We start from the raw sequence: 21,613 nt of genomic DNA on the forward strand, positions 1-21,613 counted from the left end.
AAGTTCTTTTGATGCCATTTCAGCTGTGATCATTTGTTTTCACATAAACCTTTTTTTGTTGTTTTATTTTGAAATTTTTGGGGGTTTTGACGCAGCGTGGCCCCCATCCGGCCCCCCTGTGAAAGCGGCCCTGTCCTTATGGGAGGAGCAGAGAGAGAGAGAGAGAGAGAGAGAGAGAGACTTCCCCACCTCTGCTGCTCCCCCAACCACTCACTTCTTTCTTTTTTTTTCTTTTCTTTTTTTTTACATCCCTGCTTACGTTCTGCCTGGCACCGCTTAATTTCCGCATTCCCAAATCCTCCCAGACTGGGATCCCGTTTGACAAAAAGTCGGGCTGATGCAACGATTCCCACTTTTTAAAATCTACTCTCGACCCGCGGCTGAGCAGAAGAAAGGACATTTGTTGCACCTGGGATCCAAGTCAGGTCAGTAAACAAACAAACAAACAACAACAAAACCCCCAAACTTCCGACAGTTTGAGCCTCCAGACGCGCACTGGCTGCAGCGCGCAGCTCCTCTTCCTCCTCCTCTCTCCTCCTCCTCTACTTCTTCTCGCTTTTGTTGCTTTCTCTGAATCGCGATCGAAGCAAACCTGCCCCGTAGATCAGGCTGCACGGGAGGAGACACAAATAAACGCCCTTTTTGTCCCCTTTTTCACGTGAATCTCTGCGCGCACAAACCAGAACAAAATGTTCTCGTTTTAATCCGCGGGAGCCGCGCAGGGGGGACTCCTCCACTGAAAAGTCCCAACAAAGGGCACTGGATTTGAAGCCGAAACGGGCAACAAAAGCCGTAACATTCGATAAGTGTCGGTCTCTGGTGGACAGACAAAGTTACGTAAGAGGAGAAAAAAAAACCCGACTTCCGCTTTCAGGTTGACCAGCTCAGCTGCTCACATTTCCGAGAAGAGCGCAGCAGCCTGGAGGGACTTTGTGAGCTTTAAAGAGGGGTTCTTACTGGGGGAAAAGAAAGTTGCAACAAGCATGAAATGAAACAAAAACTGGTTATCCTGAGCTGTATGACAAGGTGAGGTGTGAAAGAGTTTACTCCAGTAGCTCAACAGATGCCATTCTGAAAAGCGGGCATGCGCTCAATGTAAACAAAGCGGTTTTTATCCACACACCAACACTTCGGCTCTCCCGCAGACGTCGCTGACCTGGTTTCAGTTACATCACTGTAGGTAAGCAAACCAAATTTTTAATTTAAAGAGGCGTTTTTTTTTTTTCATTAATATAAGAAGGAAAAAAAATGTGCATAAATTTTATCTGACCTGTCTTCGTGACTTCACAGAGGCAGCCTTTAATTGTGAGCTTTGTGCAAAAGTTCAGTTGGATTTTTCTCGAATTTTGGGGGGTTTTGTTTGGGGTTTTTGAACAAAAATTCTCATGTGTGCTTTGAAGAATTTTCAAAACAGCTGTAGTTTCCAGCAGACTGTCCTGCAGACTTGCACTTTTTGTTTCGACCAGTAGTTTAGGGAAGTGACAAACTTTTAAGTTAGTTTCATCTGATCTAAGTTAGCCGATTGAAGCTTAAGTGTTTATCTGGATGTTGTCCCTTAAACAGCATAAGATGTGTGTAAGCTGTCCATAAAGTCAGGTGGTTTGTTTCATATCCTGTAGTGAATGTTTCTGAGTATTTGACCTTAAATTGTTCTTTTTCTGTTACTCAGAAATGAGGAGAAGGCGGCCATTTTCCCCTGTCTCTGTGTGTCTTCCTGCTTCCTGTGATTTTACCTAAATATCTCATAAAACACTGGACGGATTTGAGTGATATTTCCAGGAAGTAATCATTGGCTGTAGCTCTACCACTGATTAACTTTTAGAGCTAATCCAATTCAAGATGGCCGCCACAGGTAGCTGACCTTAGAAAACACGAAACGGCTCTAATTCAACCCGTTTTACAGATATTGGGCTACAATTTGATCTGGTTGTCGCTGAGAGTCCTTCACAGCACGTATTCCAAATTCTACTCATTACACAAGATTTGTGCTTAAAGCTTTAACCTTAACTTTTGAAGTGAACCTTGTTTGTTTGTTAGCAAAATATCTTATGAACCAGTGGATGGATTTGAATGAAACCTTGAGCAAATAATCATGTGATGTACATCTATAATTGATTAACTTTTGGAGTCACCCCAGTTTAAAACAGCCGCCACAAGTAATCCACATTAGCCGACACAATAAAGGCTATGACTTTGTCAGCTTTGCAGATACTGGGCTGAAACTGGACGGTTTTAATAGCTGAGAGTCATTCACAACACGTGGTCTGAGCGTGACATGTCCCGGTATTACATGAGAATGTGTGCAGCGTGGTTAAGATCAGAACGGCTACAACTCATTTCTCAACACAAGATCATCTTAAACTCTGGCAGGTAAGGCGGTGAGCGATATGCATTCCTTCAAGGAATAATAGGCCTTCAGTGTTCTATGTATTTGGCTGATTTTGCACACACAGCTTGTTGTCACGGTCATAAGAAACACTTGAACCTGAATTTAACCGTCCAAGCCCAAACACACCGTTTACGGTCTCATATTCCAGTAGGATTGCGATCTTTAGCTTTGCCTAAAATAAATTCAGTGTAGCTAACCCTGACCACATTCCACTGGCCTCACATTAGGTCTCATGCGGAGGAAACCACAGTTAACGGGTATTTCTCAACCTGCCCTCAGCTCCCCCCGGAGTGAAGAAAAATTTGTTTGGGTCTGGTTGCGCACCGTGGCTCGTTCATCTTTTTTTGTCTCTTGGGATTAAGGAAAAAAAAAAGTTGCCAAGTTCTCGTGAATGGTGGCGCATTAATTCCAGATCAGGTAGCAAAGTTATAACAACTTAAGGTGGCAGCCTTGGCGTCCTGCTCCCAAAACAACGCAGCTATTCACCACCGAGCGGCGAGTCCAGGCTGCTAGAAGTGGAGCAGTGAACCTCCAAGTAAAAGCCACTTTTTAAACAAGCCGTTGATCACATAAAATTCATAAAAAGCGATTTGAAGAAATTGTATTTGTGACAGCTGAGAGTGTGAGGATTAGGAACACTCATTGAAAAGTTTGGCCTTTCTGAGAAACTATATCTCTTTTTTTTTTTTTTTTCACCACTTTGTGCCAAACTCTGTCAGACAATCCTTATCAGTAAGAAAGAAAAACTTCCCCATGCCGACATTTGCTGCCGGTGAGGCGAACAGACTCTGGGTTCAGTCCAAGAAGAAGAAACTCAGTTCGAGGTCTCAGGTGACGCTATATTAAAAGCTGTCATGCTGTTGTGATAAATGCAACCACAGGAAGTTGGGAGTATATCAGAAAAATCGTTGACACTCAGCAGAATCCAGAAATGTAACCTGAAACTGAACTATTCAACGAGGGAGCTATAGATCAACTCTGCGCTGTATTTGTTTCCGATGTATTGACACAACGCCCCACACCCCTGCAAGGATCTGAACAGACAGAGCATTAAGTGTTTTTTTATCGATCTGCTTTCGCCGCCGTCTGAATGCGTCTCCCATTTTGTCCCTCTCGACTCTCATAGCTGTGGTGAAGACCGAGTCTGACGCAATGCCAGGACAAATCCCAGATCCCTCCGTGACGGCAGGCTCCCTGCCCAGCCTGGGCCCGCTGGCTGGGATCTCGGCCACCACGCTGACTGACAAGCTGAAGTTTGGCGACCTCCAGGAGTTTGGAACAATGCTGTCACCGCTGCACTTCCTGGACAGTTTGGGAAAGAGGCCTCTAGTCATCAAAACGGAGGTAAAAGACACAGCGATCCACACCGATATTTTCTGGGTGGACGGATTTATTTATTTTTTGTTTGTTTTGTGGAAGTACTTTTGCTGTCCTCAACAATCAGACCCTCTAGTTTAAGGATCTGCAGTTTCTGGCCTCATTTTTAGCATCTTTCCCACTAAATAAAGTTCATATTGAGCCACAAAATCTACCTGACTCTCAAAAAACATACTTGATCAATTGTAATTTATACACTATTTAAAAAAGACAGATTATGTTCCCTTGTAAAGTTGTAATTTTTAAGTGTTAAGGCAAATGAGGGGAAGAAAAAAAGCAACCTTTTATATGTAAAAAAATGAAACTTTTTTTTTTAAATTAAAAAATTTTGTTAAAATTATGTTGATTTGAAAAAGAAGAAAGCAGCCAGTCGGAGCTAAATAGAGGCTAAAGCTGCAGCCAAATGTTTTAAAAAGATTTAACATAAAAATTAGTTTTTTTTTCTATACAAAACCAGAACCTACTTAAACTTACAGGCTTTTATTAGAGGCAGACCTTTGTTTGTATTTTTTTATATTATTATAAGAAACCAAAGAGCAGTTTGCCTCGAGTATGTAGGAAAAAAAGTAATTTTTTTTTGCGGAATTTGGTTAACGAAGACACTATACATCAGGAAGCTGCATGAGTGAATTACAACACCGGCTTGACTGCAGTTTTAACACATTCTAGTGTATGAAATGTAAAAAATGGTTTGAAGATGTTGTTCACAAGCAGCTTCACCTTCTTGTATTGTTGGAGTTACTGAGCTGAAGCCATTTTATGCACAAGTTGCAAAAGAAATGGACAAGTAAACTTATAAAAGTACCTTTTCATGTCGATTTAAATCAAAGCTTTACGCAGGTTCATGTTATTTGTTCAAAGTTACATAAAGGGCCGCTTCAGAGGGGCTGAAGAGCCACAGGTGGCTCCAGAGCCGTGGGTTGCAGACCCCTGATCTACTGGGACATAATGGGAGTGTTTGCATTGATTATTAGAGGGGAAATATGGTTTTCTTATACATAAACATACAACTCTTGCAGTCTGTTTTTTTAATCTCTGCACTGTTTTTTAGAGAGACGAAGAGGAGGAGAGAAGAAAACGGCGGCGAGAGAAAAACAAAGTGGCTGCTGCTCGATGTCGGAACAAAAAGAAAGAGAGGACAGACTATCTACAAAAAGTAAAACACACTGAGACAACCGTTACCTCACTTCACACTTATTCAGTGCTGCAGTGGCTCAAATATGCTCCTTTCTTTTCTTCTTTCAGGAGTCAGAACGATTAGAGATGTTAAACTCCGACCTCAAAGCCCAGATCGAGGAGCTGAAGCTTGAGCGGCAGCAGCTCATTGTCATGCTCAACCGCCATCGTCCCACGTGCATCGTCCGGACGGACAGCGTTAAAACCCCGGAGAGCGAGGCCAACCCCCTGCTGCAGCAGCTCGAGGACAACTGAAGGCACTGACTTTCCTGCCATTTCCAGGCGAAGTCAATGACTCGCAGCACTTGCTCCGCACCAGGAAGAACAGATCCAGGGACGAAGGTCTCCCGCTTGTTTGTCGCCACCATCATCATCATCGTCATCATCATCATCATCATCATCAAAACCTTTAGGAAAATTACACTCCTGACAGCAACATTATTGGTTTACAGTCAACTCTAATTACATTTAATCAGCTAGAGGAGCATCTTTTATTTTTTTAAACACAGTTCATGTTTCCTCAGTAACTGAATCAGTTTGCTCTTTGCGGTCCATTTTTATTTACATTTTCTTGAACTCGTCACAGAACTAAACCACGACTTCTTCACAAACTTACTGTTTAAACACCAGTCCAATCATCTTTGACAACAGTTATGGTGTTTACAGTCATGTGACCAAGATGGTTTTATAACTGCTGGAACGCATGAACGATCACAGACTGATGACATGAAAAGAGACGAGAAACCAAAACTTTCATGTACCTTTTTTTAGTTTTAGAAGTAGTTAAATCTACATGCAAAGAACCCCAGTTACCATTTCTCTTTGTTTTTCATAGTAGCAGAACAAATAACTCTCTGTTCTGTATTTCAATGTTTTGGCGCAGGCGTCATATATGCACATATATAAAAGAAGTGTTTACATTTGACTTTATTTACTGTTTCCATATTGTTACAGCCAATTATGTTTTTATATATATATACTTTTGTATATATTGTTATATAAGCTATCACAAAAGCATTTTATATTTCCTGAAGAAATAAATGTTTAGTTTCTTTTTAGTGGATTCATTCATTATTTCTATGCATTTTTTAAAATTATAACAAACATGTTTTATAAACCCATTTTCAGGTAAATGATGCCACCTAGTGGTAATGATGCGACTTAATTTGTTTCCATTTTATGTAAGGGGAACAGATTATTTCAGGCGGCTAAAATATTTTGTTTCCCCCTCCTAACTTTGGCAAATAAAGAGCAAATGTTATCAAAATCACAGGATTTATTGTTGATGATGAAAGGATTAAGCACAGTTAAGGACTTGCAGGTAAATTAATTTGTTTCCATTTTATGTAGGGGGAACAGATTATTTCAGGCAGCTGAAATATCCATTCTCTTCTCTCCTCCCCCCATAACTTTGGCAAATAAAAAGCAACTGTTTCCTAATTCTCAAACATTATGTGTGATAGCATACTAGACATTTCCTTAATCCAGCAATCTGTCATATTTTACATTAGAACGGGTTTTGTCAAAAAAGTCTAGACTCTGATCTTTTCAGGAAGTCTTTATTTTTGTGCCCTGCTATCAGCTAACTTCGCTCCTCTTGTATCAGAAATGAAAAATTATAAATGCACACTACGTGTTAGGAACCTGTGTTTGTTGACTGACTTTTATTTGTCAGGCTTAAGAGACAAAAGTTGAAAAAAGATCGATTCTCTTCGCAGGGGGAACAGATTTTCGCACAAGAGCGGAACTCCTTCGAAATGGAACGCGGCCCTCATTAACACACCTGCGCTCTCTTTATTTACTTTCAAACCAAAATGTCTGCCGGGGAACAGCCTGTTACCGCAGGCGGGGATTCAATAAGCAGATTAAGAGCTGAGGGGGGGAAAACGGGAGCTAAACATCCCTTCAGATGATGGAGGAGCATTATTTTCTTGAGGAGTTTTTTTTTTTTTTTTTTGAGTAGAGCTGCTGATTTGTGACGTTGCAGTGGAGGAGTGAGTCTGTCATCTCTTATCTCAGCAGCTGGGTGGAGTAAAAGTGGCCTCGGCTCCTATAATAAAGAGAATTTCACTCAACTCCAGGACAACAGGTCAGTCCTCTGGAAAGAAGCAGATACATGTGAAGCCACCTCAGTAGAAAACCAACTTCCTGATAATCAATTTTAAAGCATCACGTGAACCGAAAGTGATACTGTCACTTTTATGTTCCGGGTTTTTTCCTCTGTTTTCAGAGAACTTTTTCTTGTTTGTTTGTTTTCCTGAATCAGAAAATGGGGGACAACAGCCCCCAGGATGGCGCAGAGAACGGTCCACACCTGGAAGCCAAAGGTCCAGATGTCGGGGCCCAGTCCGAGCGCATCCCGAACGGAGAGCCTGCGCTCCAGACGCGCCTGTACAAGCGGCGCTGGGTGATCGTGTTCCTCTTCAGCTGCTACTCTCTGTGCAACGCCTACCAGTGGATCCAGTACGGCATCATCAGCAACATCATCATGAAGTTCTACAAGGTGGATGGCTTCGCCGTGGACTGGCTCTCCATGGTCTACATGCTCGCCTACATCCCGCTCATATTCCCGGCCACCTGGATCCTGGACAAGAAGGGACTGCGCTTCACCGCGCTCCTGGCGAACGCGCTGAACTGCGCGGGCACGTGGATAAAGGTGGCCAGCGCCCGGCCCGACCTGTTCTGGGTCACCATGCTCGGACAGTGCGCGAGCTCTCTTGCTCAGATCTTCATCCTCGGGATGCCCTCCATTCTCGCCTCTACCTGGTTTGGAGCCGATGAGGTCTCCACTGCCTGCTCCATTGGAGTTTTTGGCAATCAGGTGAGATGAAAGTAATTTTATTATCACAACCGCAGTTTCAAAAGAGTTGGGAAGTTATGTGAAATTAAAATAGAAAGTGAATGCAGTCATATAATCATGTAAATTCATATTTTATTCACAGCTGAACAGTTAACACGTCAAGATAGCCCAGATAGTCCCTCTCCTCTTTAGTTCAGAGGTCGTGATGTCTGTGGTTTCAAGGTTGCAGCTTCAGCCTGTTGTTGTCCCCGTCCCAACTTTTCGAAATGTGTTGCTGCTGTTACCAATTTCCAAATGACCATTATTTCCCCCCAAAACTTTGTAATTCTTGAGTTTTCAACATTTGGTATGTTTACTATGTTCCACTGGTTTTAAAATCTGGGTTTATGGGAATTGTAAATCATTACGTTCAGCTTTTATTTACATTTTACACAACGTGCCGACTTTTTCAGAACTGTGATAGTAGATGTTTGTATGGCTTAAGGGGAAAAAATGGACCCACATTTGCATTTATTTCACAAAGTGCCTCTGCACTTTGTATCACTCTTTTATAAATCTTACAAATCCAGAAATGAAAATAAACTTTAGAATTGAAATATTTACAGTTATTTCAGTGTAATATGAACCAATGAATAAGACTTAAATCTAATTAATTTAAATAATGGTGTTATTTTAGTGCATATAATAATTGTACTTGGAAGAAATGTGCAACAAACAGAAAAATCCTAAACCATGAGGCTTTGCTCACCTGTGTTCATCTCCCGGTTTGCTGGTTTACCTCTTTAATTATTTGTGCTTATTGTTATGAGGTCAAAAATAATTATTGCAAAGAAAGAAACACTTTCTTCTTATTTTGGGTAAAAATGTACATGGTTGGATGCCTAAAATACCCTTTTCACAATCCTTACAGCTCTCATATTAAACTCTTGGTTGAACAACAAGGCAGCCTTCTCTGATAAAACTAGTTGTGTTACTTTGGGTTGTGCCATCTTTCCTAGTTTACTTAAAACAAGTGTTTGCAAACTCGCAAAGCAAGACTTCACTAACACAGTAAGTTAGGATGGGCATTGGAAGCACACACACAGCAACTATACATCCGTCTGAGGCACAAAAGCAGCCGCTGGTGTGTGTGTGCTTACCTTGCAAAAGCTTATCAGGCTTCATGGATTTTTCTCACACTTGGAAACGTTTCTGATGGATTCATTGAAACATTTTGTCATGTTCTTTACTCAGGGCTGGAGTAAATGTTTGTATCGGAAGAATTCAGAGTTTTAGCTCGGTGTACCTTTTTAAGTTTTCAAGTATCAACACTTTTCTTCTCGTCTGATTTGTTGCTCTATTTATCAGTGGAGTTTGCTGTAACCGATTTGTATCAAAGTCTTCCTCCTCAAGAAAACCACAAGATGCAAATCATTAATAGTGATTAATGATGGCTCTAAAAGTTAAAAAAAAAATCGGACAAATTCCTGAAAAATGTTAAATGCAATCTTTCAAAACGTGAGTCATCTTTCATTGTTTACATATTTTTTTCTAAAGAACCAAATTTTCTTGTAATATTTTAAAACAATCTTGATCAGTTGTTCGTTAAGCTTTCAGATATTTTTAGAGATCATTTATTTTTAAATGAATGAATCCCCTTTCCACTCATTTGCAGTGACGGCATGTTTCATTCAACTTAAAGGTGCTGTGAATCATCTTTCATTTAGCTCTGAACCTCGTAGGTGTGTTGATTCAGGAGCCTCAGTGGAAGAGGATGTGTGACTGTCGCCATCTCCTGCTTGTAAAGTGCATTTATTTATTCATCCTGTTTACTTTTGCTGTGTATTCGAGCTGCTCCACTTCAGGTATGATTATATAAAAACTCTTTCAGACTTTTTTTAGTTTCTTGTTTGTTAAAAGCCACCAGAATTAGAGACAGAATCACAGATTAAAGCTATTTCTGGAACCTGTTCATCTCTGTTACAGTGAGATTGATAAAAGCTTAAAGCTGAACATGTTTTAGCTGAGAAGCTTGTTTTTGCTTTATGATCTGTTTATCAGCTCTTTTTTTATTGTGCTGTTTTAGGATGTTGAAAAGAGGCCAATATGAGGCACTGAATGTCACAACCATAGACGTGTATTAAAATAAATGTAATTTAATACACGTCTTTGGTCACAACACTGTTGGACTGTCACATGACAGGTTAGAGTGAGTAAACAAACAGGAGGTTGACTTGGGAGGTGTAGTTTGGATATTTACAGAACGTGTTCAGCTTCTTTGCTTCCCTTCACTCTCTCTGCTTTCATGTGTTAGTTTGTGAGTTTTACGCTGAAGTTCAGCCAGAGGCGGACGGATTCGGAGGGGGTGGGTGCTGCAGCTGCTTCCAAAATCCCAGGAAATTTCCGTTAATATAGGCCTACAGACAGCAGAACAATGAAGATACCCAGAGGTTAAGTTAGTCATTAATCTCTTTTATCTTGTCTTTGTCCAAAACCTTTTTGTTTGGAGAGCTTTCTCTAATTATTTTAACAAAACACTTGTTGGGCTTTTTCTCTCTTTATTTTTAGGTCTGTTTTTTTTTTTTACCTGTTTTGTACAAATCTAAACAAGCGTGTCACGTACAAACTTCAGTAATAAAATCGAGTTTCTTCACTGAGTAACATCTTCTATTATGCTCCGACCTAAAGTGGAAGGAGGAGTTTAAAATGGGAAGTAAAACAAAACCAATAAAGCATCACATGACTGAAAAGCAGAGCAGGAAAGTGAGCTCTTATATGTGCTGAGTCAGCCAGGTGTGAGATCAGAACCTTCTGACTCTGCTCATTATGTCCAAACTACACCCCAAACCGACCTCTGCTAAATCAGGGGCAGCAATTACTGCTGATCTCCACTTTGGGCTCGGCAGGCGAGTTTGTTTATGATCGGCATGTTGAAACTGCCCGCTGACCGGGAGGAGAGAGTCGGGTAGGAAGAAAGAGAAAGCGCACAAAAGAAGACATCTGTCCTCTTCCCTCCAGCTCTTTAAGGAGACTGAGAGGACGCAGAAGAGCTTCTGTTGGAGCAACATGTCTGTTCAGGATCATGAATGGACGGGCAGCTTTGGTGGCGCTCCAGCTGAGAGAACGAGGAGCGTATTTTACCTGCTTTCAGGAGACAGCAGTGACACAGCTCACCTCCTCCCGCTGATGGAGACCAAGCTGTACAAGCGGCGGTGGGTGATGCTGTTCCTCTTCAGCCTGTACTCCATGAGTAACGCGCTCATGTGGCTGCAGTACGGCATCATCAGCGACATATTCATGCGCTTCTACGACATTGACTCCCTGGCTATCGACTGGTTGTCTATGATCTACTTCCTCACCTACATTCCTCTCGTCCTGCCCGTCACATGGCTCCTGGACAGTCGGGGCGTCAGAGAAGTTGTGGTGATGGGCTCTGCCTTGAACTGCGTCGGCGCCTGGATCAAGACGGGCACGGCCGACCCCAGCATGTTCGCCATGACCTTCGTCGGACAGTTTGTGTGTTCGATAGCCACAGTTTGTACCCTGGGCATCCCGTCCAGGCTGGCGTCCCTGTGGTTTGGGCAGCAGGAAGTGTCCACCGCCTGCTCCATTGGAGTTTTAGGAAATCAGGTTTGTGCTGGGTTCACAAGCATCCGTCGGATTGTGTGAATGTGTGAGAGTTTTGATTCTAAAAGGGCAACCAGTTGAAAGAAAGATGGTTTTAAATTGGGACAAAACAGGAAAGGACAGACTGTACAAAAGGAGATACTGTGGTTCAAAGTGATTTCCTTCTTGTCTGTGTGTTTGGTTTATTTATTCTAGCCAGGGGAAATTGCTGGTGTTGACTTTTCCTCTGCTCGAATCCTTTGCTTCTTATCACGCACCTCAAACTCTGGTAAATTTAACGTACAATGAGGTTACATTCAGAATCGTATGGAACAATAGACAGGCCTTCAGTGTTTCTCTGAAAACAGTAAAAAACAAGTAGTTGAAATCTCAGCTGCTGATGGGTCACAATTCCCTCGTCTTAGATCCCAGTCTGTTTGAAAAAATAAATTTTGAATGTAAATATATATATATAAAAACACATTTTGGTTATGGCAGTGAAAGATGGACACATTTTTCAGCCAAGTCTACCACTGTCAGGAGTGACTTCCACATGCTGAAATGCCGAGCCAAAAATGGTGTTTCAATATGGATCATCAAAAGCAGTCTTACCCCTGTTAGACTCTTTAACCTCTGAGGCTCAGCTATTTTAGCTTCACTTGAAGTGTGTCCTCTTTCACTTGCGTTAGACAAAGAACAGTACGCCGGTCATTGTTGTGCTTGTTTTTATTTTGTGCTTCTGTCCTGCTCCCAACCGGCGAAGATAAAAGCGTCCATTGTCATTAATGTTTACTTGCTCACCACGTCTCAGCTGCTTTGAATCCGATACTTCCAGGTTTTCAGGCTGAATCCGTTTACACATCCCCACGAACCCTTCAGAAATGGTTCACATCTAAAAAGAGTGTTTTTATAAGGTCTTGTGAAGCTCAAGGTGTGTTTGTGTGGCATTTTGTTTAGCATATTTTACCAGTTTTTAGAACTTCCTGTCATTATCAATGGTCCAGAAATTGTATAAAACTGTCTAGTGTTTGCTTTGATTGTTTAATATGATTACACAAAGACAAATCTGTTGAGCTTTGTTTTACACAGTCACAACAGGGTAAGTTAACACTTATTATTGCAGCTTCTGGTGGTTATGTAACATCAGAATTGTAAAGTTTGTAGCTATTTTGCTGTAGAGAACAACATGTGCACAGGATTAGGTGGACTCTGGGATATTTCTGTGCTTGTAAGCCTCAGCCTTTTTACAAGTTTGTTCCTTTTGAAGGAGCATTTATTTTCTCTTACCTTTGTCTAAAGTGGAAGGACTTTGTCTGTTGTCCCTTCAGGAATATTCTTCGGGTGGAGGACATTTCTCCACTTTGGAAAGCTTTGTTTTCTTCCATTTGTACAACATCCATGAAAATTTGTATCAATCACTGAGGTTAAGGGGCTGAGTTAGAGTTTCTTAAAAGATTAATGTTACTTTGGTTTGCTCATGTCTTCACAAAAAAAAATAAATTAAAAAAAAAAAAAAAAAAAAAAAAAAAAATATATATATATATATATATATATTTTTTTTTTATAAGTCCCAACTTTAGTTGCAGGCATGTCTAATTGTTCTTTTAGCACTCTCTCATGCCACACATTATTTTAACGAGGCAACACCTTCAACAACAGGTATACAAAAAGTATTTTGATCAAGTTTTTGATTCTTCAACTACAACTCTTTTTTTTTTTTTTTCCACTTTCTGTCTATTTCTCCTGCAGTTGGGTATTGCCATCGGCTTTTTGGTGCCACCCATCCTCGTGCCCAATGTGGATGACATGGACGAGTTGGCGTATCACATCCGAGTCATGTTCTATATCTGCGCAGGCGTGTCCACCTTCATCTTTGTGCTTGTGGTCATGGGTAAGTCTTTAAAGGAAGGTGTCTCGCGAAGCGGATGAGAGCTGCCAGCCGGGGTTCTGTACTTGTTCATACTAAACGTATTAGGGCAGTTCTTAGTGTTGCTTCACGTTATTTTCCCACTCTTAGAAATTCCAGTGGAGTTTGCAGTCTCTCAGTTGACTTCACGAGATGACAGCCAACCACCAGAAGTGATTTTTTTTTTTTGCAGGATTCAAAGTCAGTTCTTCCTGTAGAGCTTCCTGTCTGGTTGTCCCGTCCCTCAGCCAGTGCGCTGTCCCGTAGATGTTCTTTCTCCTGAAAACCCGTCTCCTCGGCCGCAACTGCAGTAATCGCTGTAATTGTCGACTCTCTGACGGGATGCGATTTGACAGATTATGAAATACAGAACATGAAATACTTGGAGGCCGCGCACAGTCGCTTTAGGAAATTTCACTTTCACCTCCTTAAAGCATAATGACAGTCAGAGACACACAAGGACAAAAGTCATTATATGTCTCTTTTTTACATAAGTGAGGAATATTATTTAAAATTTTCTCACATTTTCTGTAATAATTGTAGGAAAATTGACCTTTCTTGTCAGATGTATTGCTTTGTTATTGGTAGCTTGCATATTATGAGGTTAATTTGCTTCAGTTTTCCTACTCTCTTACTTCCCCCCCACATCTTTGACACATTTAAAGCATGAAGATTGTGTCAAACTCTTTATAGCATTTAAACAAGCAGCAGTATTTAAATCAGATAAGGTATTGACTTACAGTGTTAAATCCGTGACTCACATCGCTTCATAATGACCTCATGCTGATGGTGAACTTTGCTTCTGAGTTACCATGTAGGGATCCCTTTAAGTCCAATGAATCATTTTTATTCTCAGTGTGTTGGCAAAACTTAGATGGTTGCTAAAAATAGGCCAATGTTTGGTTTGTCGTGATTCGTTTGGGGGGCATGAATTGGACAAAGAAATCCTCTGAATGCCTTGATGTGAAGCAGAGAGTCAAATGAAAGAGCAGATATAGGTTTTCTGCCTTTTGTGTGCATTCCTAATGATGATCTTTTCACTGATGTCTGATTGAAACACAGGTTAAAGTTGGCTTCATACATTTTTTTAAACACATCATTTCCACTTTTACTTCACTGTTACTTTGAGCATCAAACAGACAAAAAGCTTGATGAAATACCAGACTTCCCTTCTTTGCTTGTGAATGTCTTGTGCTGTAAACATGCAAATGAGCTGCGTTCGTTCTTTAGTGTTTCAAGAGAGACCAGAGATCCCTCCGACCCAATCCCAGGCTCAGGCCAGGAACTCCCACCCGGACGAGTACTCCTACCAGGCCTCCATCATGAGGCTGCTGCGGAACAAACCCTTCATGCTGCTCGTGATCAGCTACGGTTGGTTCCTGATGCTTTTTTTCCTGCTTGTTTTTTCACACACGGACAGGAAGCAGGAAATACTTTAATGTAATAATAATCTTTTCAAATGTGAAAGGTATATGAAATAGAAAAGTAGGCCCACAGTACCCATTAATCACATTGCTTTAAGTGTCCGAAAGTCCATGGTTGAAAAAGCAAACGTGTTTTCATTATAAATTCAAGATTATAACATTTTAAAATATTATGTAACACAGTAAAACATACAGATAGGAAAGTTGTGAACAATAAAAAGCCTATAGAGCACACTTTAACGTAAAAAAGTTATAGTTAAAGTTAAAATGAGCCCTATAATGTCATCCAATGATGAAATATTTATTTTAGTTGTTGTTTAGGCCCAAACTAACAGACTTTGGGAGCCTGCAGCTTCATTTGGATCAGTAAATTAGTAAATAGGAAGTCTACGAGGTATTTTTGTTTTCACGTGCCTCTGTTTTATAAAACGTCTTGAGACCGTCACTGTAACACACTATTGATTCATTTAGCTTTTTTATCACCCAGTGTTGCACTATTGAGGTGAAAGTTCAAACTGGATGTGGCGTTTCATGATCTTATTTCTTATAATTCACTCTTAATCAGTTGCCAGTAAACTGACTGTATATAGATTAGGTTAAATGGCTTTTTAATGTCAGTAAGATAATCGTTATTGCTCAAAGGTCACTATTTAATGATAGTAGTTTAAATAATTGGCAGATAATTAGGTTGTATTCACTCATGAGCTTTTAAAAATAAAGGCTGTTTTGGGAGTTTTACACAAAATGCTGCCGATTGATGGATGTGAGATTTTATTTATTTTTTATACTGATGCTGTTTCTGAATTATCATCCTGTTAGCATTGCAGTTTTCTCAGGATATCGTGTTCTGTTTGGTTTCCTGCAGGGTTGAATGTCGGCTGCTTCTATGCCATTTCTACACTGTTGAACCGGATGATAATCGAACACTATCCTGTGAGTTCTCATCTGCATCTTGGAAGACATTTATTTTTAAGCATTTCCTCTTTACCCTTTTTTGTAAAACTTCCCTTAACTTCTAGCCTTTTTTCTGTTTGGATAAACTCAGGTTGCAAATGTTTGAGCAACTTGTTTTGACATCAAATTTCAAAACTTCAGGATTGTTGACCCTCTCAAAGATAACAAGGTTCCGGTCGGTAATCGGTCCAGGTTAAAAATACCTGTTGCGGTGTTACGAGTTTCTTATATGGTCTTTAAACCAAAGGTGTTAATGTTTTATTCTCAGGGTGAAGAGGTGAATGCTGGGAGAATCGGCCTGACCATCGTGATCGCTGGCATGGCGGGATCCCTCTTATGTGGCATTTGGCTTGACAAGACCAAAACTTACAAGTAAGATGTCCTTATAAAAAAGGCTTTTTAACTTTAAAACCTGTACAGAAACAAAAACAATGGATGCTTTCAGACATTAACAAGAAGCTAAAACCTGGTCAAACACGTGAAATAACAAATGTATTTTGTTTGAACAACGATTAACGGCTTATATTATTGCTTTTCATGCTGCAAGAGTTGTTTCATGTGCTTAAAGTGCTTAAAGCTTATCTTCAGCTTTCAGCGTCCTTTGAATCTCACTGGAAGACATCCAAGTGGATGAAAGTTGTTATTTGTTGTAGACACGAATAAGAATCTGGAGGTTCAGGAGTGATTTTCCTCTCAAGCCTCATGCATTCTTCATTATTCTTTAAAAAAGCCAGTAATACGGCGATGGTGTCTAATAATTGATTGCTGCAGTTTTCATTTTTACCTGATCTGATAACTGTCTCCCTTCATTGTTACCTGTTGGATGTAAGAGAACGTGTGACGCTGCTTTCTGTGGCAAAGCATAAAAAGTGCTGTGGCAGGTTCAAATCCTCCTCTCTCAGATTCCACACATGCCGGTAGGACGCTGAGCCGTCAGAGCACTTTGGCCCCTCCCGTTTTTGTTGCCCTGAGTTAAAGATTTGCTACATTAACAAAAATTGTTTTGCGGCCTGTTTTACACGTGATTGTAGAAGAAACGGCCTGTTTTTTCTTTTTGCAGAAGGTCTGAGACAAGAGCTCCTCAGTGGCCCAGAAATATTGTTTTTGATTAACACATTTTAATTCTAACAGTTTCAATGCACACAATCCACTAGATATAACCGTTTGCGGCGCTTTCACTTTAGCTCGATTTTCTTGTCATTCAGATGATAAAAAAGTGTTTAGTTGCCTCAAAAGTTTGTGTTACTCTTAAAATAAGCTGAGCCTTTACAGCATCAGAGGAACACTTGGTGGTCTTAAGGAAACTGATTTATTTTTAAGGAAACAAAACAAAAAGTCATGTTGCATGTGTGAATCAGTTAAAGCTGCTGCATGTGGAGGTTAATGAAATCATCAAACCACTTTTTAAACTAACGCTCCTCTTCCTGTCTCCGCAGGCAGACCACGCTGGTTGTTTATGTCCTGTCTTTGGCCGGGATGCTGGTTTACGCCTTCACCCTGAACCTGGGTCGCCTTTGGGTGGTCTTTATCACCGCGGGAGCTTTAGGGTAGGTAATCATTCATGAGCAGATCCCATGATAGTGACAAAGATCACAGCGAGGAGCTGAATTTTATACAAAAACTTGCAAATTGTAAGTAAAAATTAACCGTGCTTGGAAATGATGTGAGAACCCTTTATTCATTCTGAGCCAAAATATTTATATTTACTCTATATGTCACATTTCTTTTGAATGCAGGCTAATCTTCCATCTTGAGATGAATGAAATGCCTGTAAGTTATTTACTCAAAGCAGGGTTTTTTTTTTGGAATTTGCAGGATAGTTCTTAAAAAGAAAAGCTTTGATGCAAACCTTACTGCAAACACGGACTGTTGAGAGTTTATAAAGTTTGTCTCGTGATGAGCAGCAACACATTTGAAATGTAAGTTTTCTTTCAGACTGCATCTGTGCTGCTTTGTCAGAGCAGAATTACATTTCTCAGATTATTGCTCCATTTTGTCCTTACAGTTATTACTATTTATGGTAAGCTGATTAGTCCCATAACTGGTTTCCATAGCAATTTCCCTGCCTGGTTTTTATTGCTAACACACCAAATGACTGTATTAATGTCCTACTTTTATAACCGTAGGGCTGTTTTTCAGTGAATCACATTGTTTAAGCCTAAACTGTGATTTTTATTGTTTTTAATTTGAGCTTCTCTTTCTGCCTGCAGCTTCTTCATGACGGGATATCTTCCTCTTGGTTTTGAGTTTGCAGTGGAGCTCACGTTCCCAGAATCTGAGGGAACCTCATCAGGACTGCTGAACTGTTCAGCTCAGGTTTGAGGTTTTAAAATGAGCACGATTACCTGTAGAGTCACGGGGCTGAGGTAATTACAGTTTCCTGAATCCTGTTTCAGATCTTTGGAATCATTTTCACCATCGGTCAAGGAAAGATTCTTGATAAATGGGGAACCTTTGCAGGAAACATCTTTCTGTGTGTCTTCCTGCTGATAGGAACACTATTAACAGGTAAAAGCTTTGTTTTAACGTTGATTTGCTCATTAATAATGGCGCACAACAGAATTCAAAACAAGTTAATTAATGAATTTGTACAACTTTTTCCTCACATGGGTGCATGTCAAAAAAAAAAACAACCTTTAACTGAGTTTTAGTGGAGAGTTTAAATTTGTCATGAATGGATGAACGAATGTTGCCCCCTGCTGGATAATTTAATACTTACACTTTATTAAAGTTGCTTTAGGGACGCTGGACCTCTTATCTTTAAAGGAAAATATTCAACTTTTTCCTTTTTTTTGGTGAAATTATATTGCTTTTATAGAATGTTATCGATTTTCACATGATCTGTTTTTGGTATTCCTTGAAATACATGTTTCCAAGAAGTTTTTAATCAAAGTTTTCAAAAAATGACCTCATTTATGGCATGAAATGAACATAGTTTTATGTAAAAGTGGGGATTTATTGCATTTGTCAGGTTGTAAAATTGTGACACATGTTTGGAAGTTTCTGTCTTCTCCCTTGTTTCTTGATTCAGACTTTTGTATCAGTCTCCAAATGAACTGTTTTTGTGGGATCATCATGAAACATTTAACTCTACAGCGAAAGTGCTTGATGTTTATCACAGGACTAATCAAATCTGACCTCCGGCGGCAGAAGGCCAACCAGCAGACGGAGGTGCAGACAGTGAGTGTAAGTACATCTGCGTGAGTGACAGGAAGTCAGATGGGCTCTTTGTGTTCCTGCAGGGCGGTGGTGTCCAATCCTGGTCCTGGAGGGCCACTCTCCTGCATGTTTTAGGTGTTTCTCTGCTTTGACACACCTGATTTGAATGAATGAGTGATTAACAGGCTTCTGCAGAACGCAAAAACCTGCTGAAGAGCAGAGAAACAACTTAAACATGCAGGATGGAGGCCCTCCAGGACCAGGACTGGACTCCTCTTCCTCAGAGGAGCTGATCCTAGTCTGGCTCTGGTTTTTGTGTCCCAGCTGCTTCACTGAAGTCGCTCACACTGCAGCCTGCTGCTGATTTCAAGGATTTCTGCTGCACGAGTGGAAACTTTGTAGTTTTTTTCCCCCTAAACTCTCAAAAAGAACAATTTTCTCTGAACTCTGTTCTGCCTGACAGCTCTCCAACTCGGCCTAATAAACAGCATGTTTAAGTATTATTTGCTGTTAAAGCCTCCTTTTGGTTTAACTCTGCTTTTTATCCTTTAAATGGTTACATCTGACTGCTGTCAAATAGATATTTTATAGTAATTACCAAATAAATACATTTTATGTGGCTATAAAGCACTTTCAACAAATAAATACCAGACAAAAATGAATTCCAAAACAAAACTCGGCAGCATCCGGCTACTTAAAATGAACTTAAAAAAAGGAAAACCATTTAAAAGACAATCTCACTTCAAACTGCATGTGCTCTGCAGCTTGTCTTCTTTAAGAGAAGTTTGGGTTTTTCTCTGCTGAGCTTTTTTTTTTTCTCCTGATATTCCAGTTATAACTAAAAAAACACCAGAAGTCCTGCACGGCTGCACAGCTTTAAGGCGTTTAAAGGAATGGTTGTTTCTTTGCGATCAGTGCGGTGCAGTTTGGTCAGGATCTCTGGTGGTTTAGTGGACAGGAGTGTAGGTTTCTGGGGCCACTGGTGGAGGTGGTGTAGTGATAAAGGTGACCCCCCTCAGAGCTTTGATACCCGAGCTGTGATTCCAGCGTACATCAGTGCAGGACTACGGGGCCACGGCGTGCAGCGACTCCTGGAAGCCGCAGTTCTGACATAAACCCACAGCTTGACTTAAACCAAAAACACCCCCCCTGACAAGGTAGGGGCGCACGGCAGTGATATAAACCCCACACCAACACACGGTTGTGCTCAACTTCCAAAACAATGAAAAAAGAAACTACTGTGTGTTTAAATGAGTACAGAAGCAGGTCTGATTACGGATTTGTTGGTGTGAGATTATAATTTATACTGTTATAACTGAATTACACAATCAGATCTTAACCAAACATATTGAGCTCTTGTTGTTGCAGAACTGAACTTTTTACTTTGGATCTCAAAGTGCTCTAAAAGCTCACAATAAGAATTAAACTCATATTTCTTTTTGTGCATAAATAAAAGAAACATCCAAGTTTGTGATATATATATATCAACATTCAATGCAAATTTAACTAATGTATATTATCTCTTTTTAATTTGTGTTCTGTTTTTAGGAATGCTGCGATGGCTTGTCTTATAATTTGTAATAAAATGGCTAAAAAAAAATCTGACTTATTGTCTTTGTGCATTCCAGAAACTGACAGCTGATTCAGAGAGAGGCATCTCTACACCTGAAGTCCTGAAGGAGAGGAAGTTATGAGGAAGGGGAGGGTTGTCTTCTAAATGAGCTTGAATAGATACAAATTTTCTTTTTAAAAAAGTCTGACTGACACATGAACTAAGTAAAAAGCTGCTGTGAACAGAGTATGTGATGATTCAGTTATGAAACTGTGATGTTTTCAGGACAAAAACCCGATTTGATGTACTGTAAGGAGGATGAGCTGCTGAAAATCACTCAAAGTGCAACTTTCACACAAAACGTTGCACATCTGGGAAATGACTCGAACAGTTTCTCCTTTTTCATTGACCTCTTGTTATTTGTGTTTTACTGAGCAACATCCGATCTGTGTTATATTGAAGCTGAACTCAAGTCTTTACATTAATGAAAGTATTCATTTGAGTGTTGTGATGTTTAGAGTATGCAAACAACCTGCAGGCTGTGATGCGTTTCCTGTCGCGGTGAGTCAGGTCACCTATCACCTGCCTGGAAGTGTTACTGGGAGTCCTGCTGATTATAAATACGGACTGATGCTGTGCATCTGAGTACACCCTGGGGTCAGTTTCATCCTCGCTTTGCAGAGGTGACCCCCAACAAGAAGAAGAATGTCAGCAAAGCACAAAAACATGTTAGCCGGATAAAGATTTTGTTGTCATTTTGCACACAAAACTGTTTTCTATTGTAAACTTGTGAATAAACCACGGTGTGAAACCACGGTGTGAAACCACTTTTTTGCACATTTTTTTTCATGAGGGTGTTTTATTTTCAGCTCTGTACCAGTTTATGTAATTCCAATTGTTCTGATTATAACAGGTGCTGGTTTCAATCATTCATTGTCAGGAATTTACTACACTAGTATTGTTCCAAGTCTTTTTGTATGTTCTGAACTCATTCAGGTGATATTAAACATTTTTAGACTGCAAGACAAAGTCTGATATTTTTCTGTTCAACCTGAGTTGTGGACAAATTACTGAACGGAAAGAAATCTTTAACTTGTTTCCCATTATGAGACACAAAACATGCCTAATTAAACACTAAATACATAATTGTCAGAGACCAGACATTTTTGGGAAAAAACCCCCACAGAAATGAGCACAGAGAGTTAAAACAGACAACATAAAACCCACATAAACAGAGAAATTAGATGCTAACTCACAAAATTACCACAAATGAGTCACAAAACAAGACCAG

The 21,613-nt window shown here is 40.2% G+C and overlaps 2 protein-coding genes across 5 annotated transcripts; both read left to right on the plus strand.

Annotated features, from left to right (window-relative positions):
* Positions 1-230: 230 nt before the first annotated feature.
* jdp2a (Jun dimerization protein 2a) lies at positions 231-6,005 on the plus strand. Its single transcript, XM_017411017.3, has 4 exons — positions 231-425; positions 3,516-3,733; positions 4,818-4,922; positions 5,012-6,005. The coding sequence occupies exons 1-4, from the start codon at positions 338-340 to the stop codon at positions 5,195-5,197; spliced, it is 597 nt and encodes a 198-aa protein (XP_017266506.1). The 5' UTR covers positions 231-337; the 3' UTR covers positions 5,198-6,005.
* Positions 6,006-6,289: 284 nt separating this feature from the next.
* flvcr2a (FLVCR heme transporter 2a) lies at positions 6,290-21,341 on the plus strand. Of its 4 annotated transcripts, none has more exons than XM_017411350.3 (11): positions 6,290-7,031; positions 7,209-7,763; positions 13,077-13,218; positions 14,464-14,604; positions 15,523-15,590; positions 15,880-15,983; positions 17,048-17,158; positions 17,822-17,927; positions 18,008-18,119; positions 18,733-18,797; positions 20,399-21,341. In XM_017411350.3, exons 2-11 carry the CDS (start codon positions 7,212-7,214, stop codon positions 20,462-20,464), a joined length of 1,467 nt encoding a protein of 488 aa, XP_017266839.1. In that variant the 5' UTR covers positions 6,290-7,031; positions 7,209-7,211; the 3' UTR covers positions 20,465-21,341. The 4 variants fall into 4 exon arrangements, with proteins under 4 accessions (XP_017266839.1, XP_017266830.1, XP_017266820.1 ...); XM_017411331.3 differs by lacking the exons at positions 6,290-7,031; positions 7,209-7,763 and adding exons at positions 10,314-11,351; positions 19,818-19,927; XM_017411341.3 differs by lacking the exon at positions 6,290-7,031 and having other exon boundaries at positions 7,054-7,763.
* The last annotated feature ends 272 nt before the right edge of the window (positions 21,342-21,613 follow it).

This window comes from Kryptolebias marmoratus, linkage group LG10, assembly GCF_001649575.2.
Source record: "Kryptolebias marmoratus isolate JLee-2015 linkage group LG10, ASM164957v2, whole genome shotgun sequence".
NCBI lineage: Eukaryota > Metazoa > Chordata > Actinopteri > Cyprinodontiformes > Rivulidae > Kryptolebias > Kryptolebias marmoratus.